This window comes from Astatotilapia calliptera, chromosome 14 (genome assembly GCF_964374335.1).
Source record: "Astatotilapia calliptera chromosome 14, fAstCal68.1, whole genome shotgun sequence".
Taxonomy (NCBI): domain Eukaryota; kingdom Metazoa; phylum Chordata; class Actinopteri; order Cichliformes; family Cichlidae; genus Astatotilapia; species Astatotilapia calliptera.
Window position 1 is genome coordinate 23145001 of NC_137435.1, and position 13510 is coordinate 23158510.

A 13510-nucleotide genomic window follows, 5' to 3' on the forward strand; every position below is an offset into this window, starting at 1 on the left:
GATTGAATCATTTTGACAATAATTTTATTATTGTCAAACAAAAAAAGTTCAGGTTTTTATTTGCATCTTTATGTGTAAAGCATATGTATATTAATAAACAAATAATGCATATTTATAAGGATACTCTTTTCTTGGACAGACTCCATGTTCTGGACAGTGAAAGGCTCTCTTGTGAAGGGAAAGCCCAGAGCACTAAGTCACTTTGGGTTTCCAGTCTGGGTTCAGGATGTAGATGCAGCAGTGCACATCGCCAAAACAGGACGAACTCTCTTCTTTATGCATGATATTTACTGGAGGTAAGACAATAAATGGATGGCATGTATCTGATAAAGATCAAGTAAATGTTTCCCCCAGTGCAATTAAAACTTTTATTTGCAGGCAGGTTCACACATTAGGGCATTTTACTTTGCTGAGCTTGATTATTTGATGTGATTTAACTCAACTGCTTTTGCTCCACAGGATTATATTATCATGCCTTGGGCCATTTCTTTGTTTTTCTTTTATGAGTTCGGGGAAGAAGAGACTTGATGAATGCATGTATGCGGGAACAGCAAATTGAATTAAATCAAATTATACTCTTCTTCTCCTATTTTAGCCACAGTAAAGTGTTGTTTAAAGACTGTGTGGTATTAATGGAGGTATAATGCCATAGCAGGGACAAATGACAAAGCAGATGTCAATATGGACTTTTAAAAAGTTGGGCTCAGATATGACTAAAGGATTCCCTCTGTCATTTGGACCTCACGGAGAGAGAGGAAAAGGTTCACTGTACACAAGTTACATGTTTAGTCCAATCTTTGAACGACAAACAGATGATTGTGAGTCATGAGTTCTAACAGGGTTACATTACTTGCAGTTACAACGAAAACCGAAAGGTTATGGATTTTGGTTACCCAAGGTTCATCAGCGAGGGCTTTCCTGGACTCAACAGCACAATAAATGCAGCTCTTCATAAAGATGGTGAGGAAAATATTACACCCTACCAAGTGCATGCTTTTTGTTTGATTAAATCTTTCTTTATGCAGTAACTACTTAACATACATATCAACAGTACTCAAACTAGGTGATAATCCTGTCTGATTGTTTAGGATGTAGGTTTGGCTGTGTTTTAATGGCTTTTGCAAGTTTCATTATCATTGGTAGCAAAGGAATGCTCATTTAAATTCAATACCAGCTCTGTGGAGTTCAGTCTGAGCAGAGCATGTGGTTCCCCACTTAGATTTAAATGGTATAATTTACCACTTAAAATGCTTGATATGATATACTAAAATTTTTCTGTATGATATATATGAGACACTCATTGTGTAAATCATTGACATCAACATCAACAAACTGGAGGAAGGAAATCTAGAAAATCTAACATGAAAAAGTAGAAATGCAGTATGTAAATTATTTCATTTGCATATTAAAAATCTTATTTTGTTGTTTTTGTTTTTTTCTTTTCTCATCTTAGGCTTCATCTACTTCTTTGTGGGACCACAAGTCTACAAATACGACTACACGCAGAAACTTGTTGTAGGAGTTGAGAAAGCAAATTCCTGGCTTGGTTGTTAAAGTACTGTCTGAAATCCATGCAACAATGATATTAGCTAAATTAAAGAGGGCAAATGGAAACACATTGTACTTCTCAGTTTTTAGCGGTATTCTATTTATCAGTAGTCATGTCATGTCAAAATAAAGAATTACAATTGAAAACTTGCTATTAGATTTTTGTAGTTTTTCTATGCCAATCATATTTTCTAATCATGCCTTTGCTGATCAGCATATGAAGTTTGTTTGATTTATAGATGTAAAGAAATCCACATGAGGTATAGACGCATATAAACATGAGACAGTGTACATTAAGTTTTTCTCCTACCTGACTGAGCAGGAAAAAATGCAGTTTTCTATGCTATGGAACAAACCGTACATATGATTATCGCCATTATAGACAGAAAAGCCAGACATATGTAGACATTTCATTGTGAGGTTATAACCACAAAACCTCTCGGGGCAAATATACCCAGCTTTAACAGCCATCATGGAGCACTTTGGGGCCATGTGATTGCAAAACAAGCTCAGGAATACTCCCATATAAAAAATGTGAAGCGTGGTTGAAATGTGCATTTAAAACATGGATTTGTTGTGGATACCCGTTTTGGGCTCTCTGATGTTGGTGGAAATCTTGTGGACTCTACCCATTGACAAAGATCAGCAGAGGCTTGAGGATGTGGAGCTGGCTGAGGTTTGTGAATGGATGAAAGGCTTACGAACTTTGTGTAAAAACCATATAAATTAGAATTGTTGTTTCAGTTAGAAATGTTGGAGATAATGTTTGTAGAACCTTTAATGTAAGACTGTGAAGACTGCAATGGCTTCAATTAAAATGGTAGAATTATGAGTGTATTTCGTTTATTTAAACTAGTAGTGCTACAGTTCAGTGTGTGTGTTTTCTTGCTATTAAACATATGATACATTCACAAAATTTCTATTTGAAGCGTCCTGCATTTTTTTTCCTTTCACTTGTTTTGAAGTTTATGTGTAAGCATCTGAAAAAAAACTGAATTGAACCAACATCTGTGATACAGTTTCTTTTCCTTTTTAAACTCGCTTGCTCTCTCTTTTCAGCTGTTACAATAATAAGCAGGAGGGAATCTTCCTCATCTTTGCTAGACTGACATATTTAACATATTTTATTAGGTGTTTAAGGAAGAGAAATAATTAAATATGTTTTAGATTACATGTAAAAAAATTATTAATAAAATCCAGCTTTACATTTTACACACCTCGTCCTAAGCGTCCAGATCTCAACTCTTCATCTCAACAGGATTACCTCAAGAGGTTTTACAGTCTGAATCTGGGAGACCACAGGCCTCCAGTAAGAAGTGTGAGGTCTGCATCCACCATGGAGGAGAAGATCCAAGAAATGCAAAACTTCTTTGGTCTGAAGGAAACAGGAAATATGGACCCTCACACCCTGAATGTGATGAAGGAAGCAAGGTGTGGAGTTCCGGATGTGGACAACTTCGCCTTTTACCCTAATAGGCCTAAATGGAAGAACCACATCATCACATACACGTGAGATTGCATTTTCCATGTTTCCCAGATTTCACAGCAATCTGCCGTTATTTGTGAATGTAGTCAAATGGCGTAAAAGATTAAAAACTCTGAGAGAAAATATTAACAAGTGTAGTGTACAATCTTACAATATTGTACTATTATTTTAAGTTAAGTTTATTAGTTACTTGACTTCCACATTTCGTTTGTTGAAGCATGTATAGAAAGGGAGTTTGAATGAATAGTTCTGTACTGCAAAGACTCATTGGAACATGAAGTTTTCTTATTGGTTATTTTTCATTTTGCTGGGTTTAGACTTCCTTGTTGTGAATGTATGATGTGGTTTACAGCATAATTCCAGCAACTGTGTGGTGTAATAAGAGGTAAAATTGATATGTATGTAATAAGAATGAATAAGAATGTGAATTCTGGATATGAAGGTTTGAATATGCAGATCGAAGGCCCTGAATAGCACGAGGAATCTTCTTTTTATAGATATAAATCTAAAGCAAATAAACTGTTGATGGCAATAGCATGAAATATAGTAGGAACGCTAAATAATGCTATAATAGCAACGATTAACAATATTATACTGTAGAGTTTATATTCCACTTTTGCAATTAGAAAATAATCTCGTAAATTGCTTAAAATTTCTTTTGACCACCAGAGGATATGCTAGTATTTGTAGCAACATATGTTGAAACATGTTGTTCCTGATGCCTCATGTTTTTCTCAATTGCTGGCATGCAGGATTGCCAGATACACTCCAGACATGAAGAAAGAGGATGTGGAAAAGTCTGTTCGTTCAGCCTTGAAGATGTGGAGCGATGCAACCCCGCTGAAGTTCATCAAAATCAACCATCGAAAAGCTGATATTGTCTTCTCTTTTTCTCGCAGAAGTAACTGTGAAAACGTGTCTAAGGACTTTTAATCGTGACTTTTAATTATGATTAATAAAAATCAGATCCTGTGTTTTCCTGTAGCTCATGGAGATTTCTTTCCCTTCGATGGACCTGGGGGCGTGTTGGCTCATGCCTTCATGCCAGGAATGGGGATGGGTGGAGATGTGCACTTTGATGAGGATGAAACATGGACGGCAGGGACTCAAGGTTTGTCAGTCAAAACATGAATGCAGTTTGAAAGCCCAAAGATGACACTAGGCAAAAATTGGGAATTAAATACATATTCTGAGCCAGACAGAAGCATTCCAGCAGTTTGTAATGAAATAATAACAACTATTTGCAACTGTGTTTCAGGTTACAGCCTGTTGAGTGTTGCAGCTCATGAACTTGGCCACTCACTTGGTTTGACTCACTCTAGAGACCCCTCTGCTATCATGTACCCCAATTACAGACATCAGAGCAATGCCAAGTACTCGCTCTCTAACGATGATGTGAGGGGTATCCAAACTCTGTATGGTAAAGAACAAAACATAAAACATTTGAAATATTGAATTCATAAATCGTTAAACACTGAAATAAAATTCTCAGAGCGTATTATATATTATATACAATGTTTTCTATGTGACTATTTCACAGGTAGGCCCAACAAAAAGATGGAAACCCAGGTGGCTTCAAAAAAATGTGACCCAACATTTCCCCAACTTTTTGATGCAGTAACACTGATTGAAAATGAGATTTGTTTCTTTAAAAACAGGTACAATGTATTGCCACTTAAAGGTGCACAACATCTTAAATAACCTCTCAACAGCAACTCACTTTTCTTGTTTCATTGCAGACACATGTGGATGAGAACAACAAGGACAACTTATTGGAATCGTTTAACACAAGGCCACATTACCACATATTTACCGAGCATCAGTTCTCAGATTGATGCCGCTTATGACATCCCAGCCAAAGGCGTGGCGTACATATTCACCGGTACAGTAATGGGCAGCCTGCGAAGCATCACTTAGACGTTGTCAGCATGACAAGGCTTGATTTCCAGTAGCAGAACACGCAAATTACAGCCTTGTGCAACATAAGTGTTGCAGTTCATGCAAGAGGCTCATTGAGTTTGGCAGGGATTGTGGTACGTTGCTGTTTTTCATAGTGTCCCCAAATCCAGTGACATGGCTGTGTTTTTCCAGGTCATAAGTACTGGGTGGTTGAACAGCTTAAGATGAAAAGTCGCGCTGGCTCCATTTACGAGTACGGCTTCTCTTCCAGAGTCAGGCGGGTTGATGCTGCTGTGCATGTCAGCGAATACGGGAAAACAATGTTCTTCGTAGGAGAGTTTTATTACAGGTAACTTTTTAAAGTGCCGCTTTACAGTTAGAATTGTTCTCTGTTCTGATTTATACTTTAACATGATGAAAGTCACAGGACAACCTGACCTGTATATGGCTGATTATAGCTGGAGCTAAACTGACCCCAACCTCATTGTTATTTCTGCCATTAATCGATAAGTTGTTTGGTCTGTAAATATCACACACTAGCTTAAATCACTAAGCTTCTGTCTAGTCTAAATTGAACTACATTCAGTTTACTAAAATATAAGCAAAAAGAAGCAACAAATATAATCAGCATATAATAATCAACGGTTAATTCTGGCATTAAGTAAATGATGTTTTTGCTTTAAATGTCTTTGACATTGCCACACTAAAAAATGTACTAATGTTTTTCATATATTTCAACTTTATATATTTGAATGATCAGGTATGATGAGCACAATAGGAGAATGGACCCTGGCTTCCCCAGACTCATCCGAAACGATTGGTCTGGAGTCCCCAGAAGGGTTGATGCTGCATTTAAGTTACAAGGTAAAAAAATAAAAAGGAAAAAAAGACTCAGGAAGTTCAAAATGTGGACCTTAGCAGCCAGCTGCAAATAGAGTACAACTGAAATAGAAGTTGTAATTTCTTTTTTCATTTTTTTAAAACCGAGTTTAGGTTTAGGTAGTAGACGGGTGGAGTTTACCACACCAAACACACTTTGAAACACCATCTAGTTTCAGGAACGATATAAATTTGACAAGTAGAAATAGAATACTATTCAGAGGCAAACATGGCTGTGCACATGCCAGGCAATCACACTCCACTCACTCACACTTAAAGGATCTACAGGAGCCATGTCTCACGCTCTGTTTTACTTACTGTTTCATTCTCACTTAACATGTGGGTGGATTTTGGCACCAAAGCTCTGTATGCTTTAGAGGGGGGGAAATCATAGTGTGAGCTGAGATACATCCACTCACTGTTTTTGTATGATTTTCTTTTCACAGGTAGCATCTTTCTCCTCTGTGGAACAAAATCCTACCAGTATGACTTCAGACAAAAACAAGTGGTGAATGTAATTCCAGGAAAGTCTTGGCTGGGATGCTGAATTGAAACAGACGTGAGAAAGACAGCGAGAATTCCTCAGTTATAAAATTACAAAAAACCCTCTGAATATGTTAAGCTAAGATAACCATGTAGCGGTATAGTAGTTGTGCTACATTTTTTAAGCATATGTGTACTTGTATGTGAATTATACTAACCCTATCTCTGATTATACTAATCCTGTGTCTCATTCGTTGCTGTTGTACATTGGTAGTAATACTTCTTAATCTGTGCATGAATATACTAAGTACTTATACTGTGAGAGTCAAATGTAAGGTGTACATTTTTGTCAGTACTCTACACGTATTCAAACCCATGTACTCAAATCTTCTTTCAAAATGTACATCCAGTTAAATTACACCTTCAGGAAACCTCTAAAAAGCTTACCAGTGAACTCAACAGGATGTTTGTTATTAAACTCACCTCAATAAAACAGAATATTTGTGAAGTGCCCCACGACTATCTTTGCAATGCTGGAATCTTACATATTCTTATTAGCAAAAACAATATGCAAATACCCCAAAAAGTGCAGGGGAAAGGCTTTTGTTCTAAATTGCTCTTAAGATTTGTTGCAAATGACAGCCTCTCAATGCACACTAGTGACGCTCACGCTACATTAAACATTATTGTATTAATTAAAACACAAAAATATTGATTGAATGTTCAATATAAAAACACAAAAATGTTGGCAAATGCATTATTTTTTCTTGATAGAGTGGTTTATGCTTTAATTCGATGGTTTTGGAAACATAAGCCTCATTTAATTGGATGCTCCCGCCTGCAGCAGCTTTAGCACACTGTACCTATACCCCCTCCCAAAAAATAGACAAAATAATGAGGAAATTTGGGATAAAACTATTTAAGCGTCTCTCTCAAAATGACAACATCAGCACAAAAACATGATCTAAACAACCTTTTTTAGCAGGAAGATAAAACGGATCATAACAGCTCCTCCCGCTGTGTTATCAGCTCAACTCCTCTTTTTTCTCCACTGTGGTAGCTTTTCCTTTTTTACTGTGCGTTCTTATTGATGTTTTATCAGAACAATATGCACCTCAGACTGTCGCGGCTGCCCTTTTAAGAGGATAATGGATAGCAGACAGAAAAGAAGATGTCTCTGTTTTTGAATAGTACTGCTGGGCTGTTTATCCCTGTCTCATGGAGTGTTTACTATAGTGCCTGAAGATTATCCTTGAAGGCAAAAACATTAGCAAAGTAATGTGATGTAAAAATGGGTTTTATTTATTATAAAATAAATCTGTCATGATCAGTCTGGCCGGACTCAAACGGAGGACTCGGGAAGGAAAGTTCAGTGAGTTTATTTACAGTGTTGGTGCAGATAGTGCTATATGGTCTTTTTGAAGTGCTCAGTTCGAAAGTCCCAATATGTACAAAATCCAATAGAAGGAAGGTTCTGTGAATCCAGGTCCCCGATCCTCTGAGTCTCCCCAGCAGAAACTCCACCAAGTAACAAACACTGTCTCTGAACTCCGCTGGGCTGTTGTAGGCACAGAAAGAGAGACGGTGGAGAAACACAGGAGGACTGTGACAACATTATAGTAATCATATAAAAAAAATCATCTTCCATTTCTTCCTGTGTAAATTGTCTCAGCTCATTGTTGTGATGTCTTAAATGTGACGCATCACCTTTTTCATCTCACATCTTCACTCATTAATCAATATTTCAGTTACTGAGAATTTTATATTGTACAGAAATATGACGTGGACTGGCAAAACTGACAAAGCCGTTGTAATGATAATACAGTGACTTCAGAGTCACTAAGTAAACTTCTACTTCACATCACTCTTATTGATGTGGCACACTTGAAAACAAACAGGAGCTGCCCAAACTAGAAATGTCCCCACTGAATTTGAAACAGGTAAACAATGTTACAGCAAACATGCAATCGTCTTCAAGGGCGGATGTTAGGAATTCATTTGGGAATGTATCTTTGTTATGGTGTTAGTGGGTTATAAGGGTGTTGATGCCAAATGATCCCCTGGTTTATGGGATTATCTTTGGTGACACACACCCTTTCATAGGACCTGGAGGCTCACACAACTTCTGACAACAGGAGAGGACGCTAAGTTTCAGAATATGTGATTCATATAGTATTGTAACAGTCTTGAGTCCCCACTCTTTTCTTTATATTTTGCTAGGGTAAATAGGAAACTGGTACAGTGATTGATTAAAACATATATATTTCACATATTTTATTCTTAACAAAAAAGAAAAAAAAGCACAATTTCATTGTACGTGTACAATGAGAATAAAGGGCTATTCTATTTATTCTATTCTATAAGGCAAAAACAGGATGTACAATTCTACAATTTCTACAGTTTCTCTGCCCTCTTTAGGTATGACAACATGCAACTAGCAGGACTGATATGAGTTGCATATATCAACATGCAGTGACACAGCAAAACATTGGGAAACAATTTAAGCTGCTGTGTTTTTTCTCGATCGTGTCTGAACTGTTACGTTGTGAAACGCTCACATGCTTTGCTCAGATGCTGCAATTTCGGAAATAAGACCACACAGTTTGTAAAGCCACATAAGACGAGCTCCAATAACGGAAGAAGCCTGAGTCACCGTTTTGAACATGGATATGGATAAATTAAGGATTTTATAGTTTAGTGTTTCATGTGTTATGGTTGAGCCACAGAGCAAGAACAGGCCTATGAGGTGATCCAGTACAAATGATACAACTCACAAGAGTAGGAGACCTTCAAATGGTTAGTTACCAAAAATTCTCCTCTGAGTTTTAGCTTTACTGCCAAAAGTCAAAATATCTGTTACTAAAATTTCTGACACTCCAGTGCAGTGGAAGTGTGTACCGTTGATTTCATTTATGCACAACAGCAAATCCCCACTCTCAGTTTGTCCTCTGATAATTGTCAAAAAGTTGTTCAATTTACAGTACGATCTATAAATTATGCAGACGCACCACAAGGGAAATTTCATTCACTTCCACTGAATCAGGCACGTCTAAGAAAAAAATATATCTATATTTCACTTTGGTTAGATATCCTTGGTGTATGTACCCTTTAATTTGTAGAAAATATTTGGTTGTCTTAAAGAGAAAAACTATTTAAAAAAAGATTAGAACTGCTTCTAAACAGATTTAAGAGAATGTTGACCATTTTATTGCAATTACGTTTTGATAAAAAACAGGTGGTAGTGCTGGTGTAATTTGGACAGGAAATGCTGATCATGTTAGATGTTCTAATCTCCAACAGTCAGGAATATTTAAACATGCAAGATGTCCTTGTAATTGGTGATTCATTTTCAGCACATAAAAACAATCACGCAAACATCAAATAAGTCTCAACCACACAAGCCATCATGAAGAATGGGTAAAGACATTATCTGAAAACGCAGAGAGAAATACTGTTTGTGCACATCTCAATCTAAAACAGCTGCTGGAGCGGAATCTTGTAAGGAGTTCAAGTATGGTAGCCATCTCTAAACACAGTACCTTAACATAGAAGGTCATGCCATTCAAATTACTATAAATTTGAGTTACAGCAAGATGTTTCCTTGTCAGACATGAGGTGTATCATTGTTACAGCCTTCTTGGTAATCTATGTCAAAAAGCACTCACCTCTGACTTTTTAATCACAATAAGCTGCTGCCCCCCCAAAAAATCCACTAATTATATTTCATAGTGGTAAAGTTTTTTCTCATCTACTTCCTTGACATGCTGGGAAAAAAAGGAGCAGGATATATTTTGAAAAGGTACTACGGCCATTTCCACACCTGACAACTATTTTGTAACTATTTGCAGCGGCGTAGTAGTTTTAAATCAGCATATATTAAATGCCTCACATTTGACCTAAAACACTACATTAAAAAAAAAAAAAAAGCACAGAAGCCAGAAAGAATTGCTGCATTGTTAACTCTCCATCTCCCTCAGAGTTAACAATGCAGCGTCTTCTTTCTAAATCTGTAGGTTAATAGGACTTTGGAGCGGGATCTTAAGGGATGGGGCGTGGCCAGGATTTTTGCTCGAGGCGCCATATCAGCAGGCCAAACAAATGCTTGCTGTGTGTGGACACACAGACACGCATACACGTTTACACACACAAACCATCATATAGAAGAGAGATTTCTGAATAGGGATTTTGTTTCTGTTTTTTGTTAAAGAGACATGAAAGACCTCAACTTAAGGTTAAGTGTATAAACTTGAACTTGAAACATCTTTATGATGCAACCTGTCACGGCTGCCGAGGCGAGCCGTGTGGATATAGAAGGAGGACCCAAGATGCAGGCAGTGGATGAGATACCGGTGGTTTTATTTACAGAGGTGTAGTGGCAAACAAACAGTGGGGCATAACAAACAACTAAAGACACCTAAACTGGGAGAACTAAAATAACAGACCTGGGAGCATATGACAACGGATGATGAATAGCAGAGAGACGCAGACAAGGAACAGGACACCGTGGAACACAGGGTAACAGACTGACACGGAGGAACACAGACGAACCGGCAACAGGCAGGAGAACACACAGGGCTTAAATACACACACCAGTAATCAGGGGATGAGAGACAGGAGGGCAACACAGCTGGGAGGAATCTGGGCTGACGGGACAGGGGAAACGTAAACTGATCACACTCACATACGACGCGGACCTTCACAATAAAACAGGAAACTCAGATACATGGAACCAGACAAGACATTGAACTAAACAGACAGATTCAGATGCAGACTCAGAGGCAGATCGAAAATATAACACACAGAACTCAAACAATAATAATCATCATCATCATAAACTAGAAAATGATAACTAAAAGCGCTGGGTCACCGACCCAGGACCATGACACAACCGAAAGAATCGTGAATCTGAAAAGCTACATGATTTTTCTGGATTTTATTTTTGTCGACTTATGAAGTTATATATATTGTTTTGTATATTTTTGAAATTTCTTAAGGAGAAGATTGCTGATTGGTCTTAACCAATTACTGTATAAAAGATGAACGACACGACAGCACTTCCTCCCATTGTGCAAAAATGAAGCCAAAATATCCCGCTTGTGGGAGCTGCCATGTTCCACTTTTGGAGCCAGAGTCTGCTCAGTAGTAACTCGTGGCGGAGCGTCTCTGCCCACACACCCACTGGACGTGACCGTGAACACGCCCCCTTACACTTTTTACATAGCCCGGCAGCTCTGTCTCTCATTCTGCAGGGTATGGGTAAAATTTATCATACAAAACATGCAATATGGATTAACGTTACTGCTGAAGATGTGAGGACATCTTATCTCTGAAAAAACAACTGTTAATGAAGCTGGAAAAACACACCCATGTCTTGATCCTTAAAAAAGCATATTAATATATAGTACAAGCCAATCAGAAGTAAGTAGAAGTAAAAGGCTTCAGCCTACTAATATTAGTCAATAAAATACATTCTCTGCGTCAAAAGTGATGAGTTAAGGTGCCCATGGAGGCAAGGGTGCCACCAGGCATTTGGCCCCGGGGTGGACCCAAGTCAGGCTGGAGAGATTATATCTCTTGGCTGGCCTGGAAACGCCTTGGTGTTCATATTCATATTAATATTCTTATTCTTCTATGACAAAAAAGTACAAGTGTTCATTTAAAGAAATAAACAGAACAGTAAGAGATGTTTTTTTTTTGTTTTTTTCCCTTAGCCGAAGGCCGTATCGTTTGTGACCTGGGAGTTGGATAGTCCTGGCTCAGGGACTTTTTTGGACGCCCTGTGTCACTACTGCTTCTGGCCTCTTGTTGTCTTTTGGTGTGTTTTCAGAGGTTTCACTCAAGGTCATATTGTTCATTTTCTTAACTAGCAGTCGGATAGTGCTTGGCGTCCAACTTTTTTGGCTGCTCTGTGTCACTGGTGCTTGTCCTGGCCTCTTGTTGTATTTTGGAGTGTTTTCGAAGGTTTTGGTATCACTCGAGGTCGTAACGTCCATTTTCTCAACTAGGTGTTGAATAGTCCTTGGCGCATAACTTTTTTGGCTGCTCTGTGTCACTGGTGCTTGTCCTGGCCTCTTGTTGTATTTCAGTGTGATTTCAGAGCTTTTGGTATTGCTCGAGGTCGTAACATCCATTTTCTCAACTTGGTCTTGGATAGACCTTGACAAAGAACTTTTTTGGATGTTCTGTGTCACTGCTGCTTGTTCTGGCCTCTTGTTGTCTTTTGGTGTGTTTTGAGAGTTTTTGGTATCACTCAAGTTCATATTGTTCTTTTTCTGAACTTGGAGTTGGATAGTCCTTGAAGAACTTTTTTGGATGCTCCGAGTCACTGCTGTTTCTTTTTTCTCAGTGTCTACTCTCATCCTCTTTCTCTCTGGAGAGTAGCTCTCAGAGTTCTTTTTGCTGCCTTTTGAAATCTGACTGTATCGTCTTTTCAACACATTTTTTTCTTCACAGATAAGTCTTTCTTTCCTTGGTGGTGAGCAGCTGTCAGCACTTGTCCTGCAATTTTGTGCAGCATAATCCGGGCCTTGCATTGTCTTGAGTGGAAGCTGGACAAGTGCGTTTGTTTCCTGAACTTGGAATTGGACCATGCTGGACGAAGAACTTTCTTGGATGCTCGGACTCACTGCTGTTTCTTTCTTCTCTATCTCTATTCTCATCCTCTTTCTCTCTGGAGAGTAGCTCTCAGAGTTGTTTTTGCTGCCTTTGGAAATCTGACTGTATTGTCTTTTCAACACAGTTTTTTTTCTTCACAGATTCGTCTTTTTTTCCTTGGTGGAGAGCAGCTGTCGTCACTTCTGCAATTCTGTGCAACATAATCCGGGCCTCGCTTCCTCTTGAGTGGAAGCTGGAAATGTGTTTCATCAGAATTTGGCTCTGGATTTTGGTGGTCCATTGTAGTAAAGCCAGCGTAAGCTTGTTGGCTTTTGCCGTGTTTACTCTGAGACATGTCAGAGTGTTGATGAAGTGACTGTCTTAAAGATTCAACTATTTTAAAATTTTTCTCAGGCGTACCTTTGAATGCTGCAATCTCGAGTGTTACAAGTAAACGGACTGACAGTTTGGGCTTCTTACCCGGATTTAAGGATTCACAGATCAAAAGCATGTTATGACATGATGATGTCATAACATAACGTAACAACAACATTCTTTTTTAAAATTTGATTCTTTTTATTGAATCGAGTTTCAATGAATAGAATAGAATAGAATAGAATA

The 13510-nt window shown here is 38.1% G+C and overlaps 2 protein-coding genes across 2 annotated transcripts in view; both read left to right on the forward strand.

Moving 5' to 3' along the window:
* The window catches only part of mmp20b (matrix metallopeptidase 20b (enamelysin)), a 7347-nt gene extending 5253 nt beyond the window's left edge, over window positions 1-2094 (forward strand). The window contains exons 8-10 of the mRNA XM_026192238.2: window positions 140-296; window positions 857-960; window positions 1454-2094. Coding sequence (XP_026048023.1) covers window positions 140-296; window positions 857-960; window positions 1454-1554 — 362 coding nt within the window. The 3' untranslated portion in view covers window positions 1555-2094. The remainder of the gene's footprint in view (window positions 1-139; window positions 297-856; window positions 961-1453) is intronic.
* A 12-nt stretch (window positions 2095-2106) lies between these two features.
* mmp20a (matrix metallopeptidase 20a (enamelysin)) lies at window positions 2107-6800 on the forward strand. Its single transcript, XM_026192236.2, has 10 exons — window positions 2107-2224; window positions 2807-3057; window positions 3787-3935; window positions 4020-4145; window positions 4293-4454; window positions 4575-4692; window positions 4774-4916; window positions 5126-5282; window positions 5694-5797; window positions 6259-6800. Exons 1-10 carry the CDS (start codon window positions 2114-2116, stop codon window positions 6357-6359), a joined length of 1422 nt encoding a protein of 473 aa, XP_026048021.1. The 5' UTR covers window positions 2107-2113; the 3' UTR covers window positions 6360-6800.
* Window positions 6801-13510: the final 6710 nt, after the last annotated feature.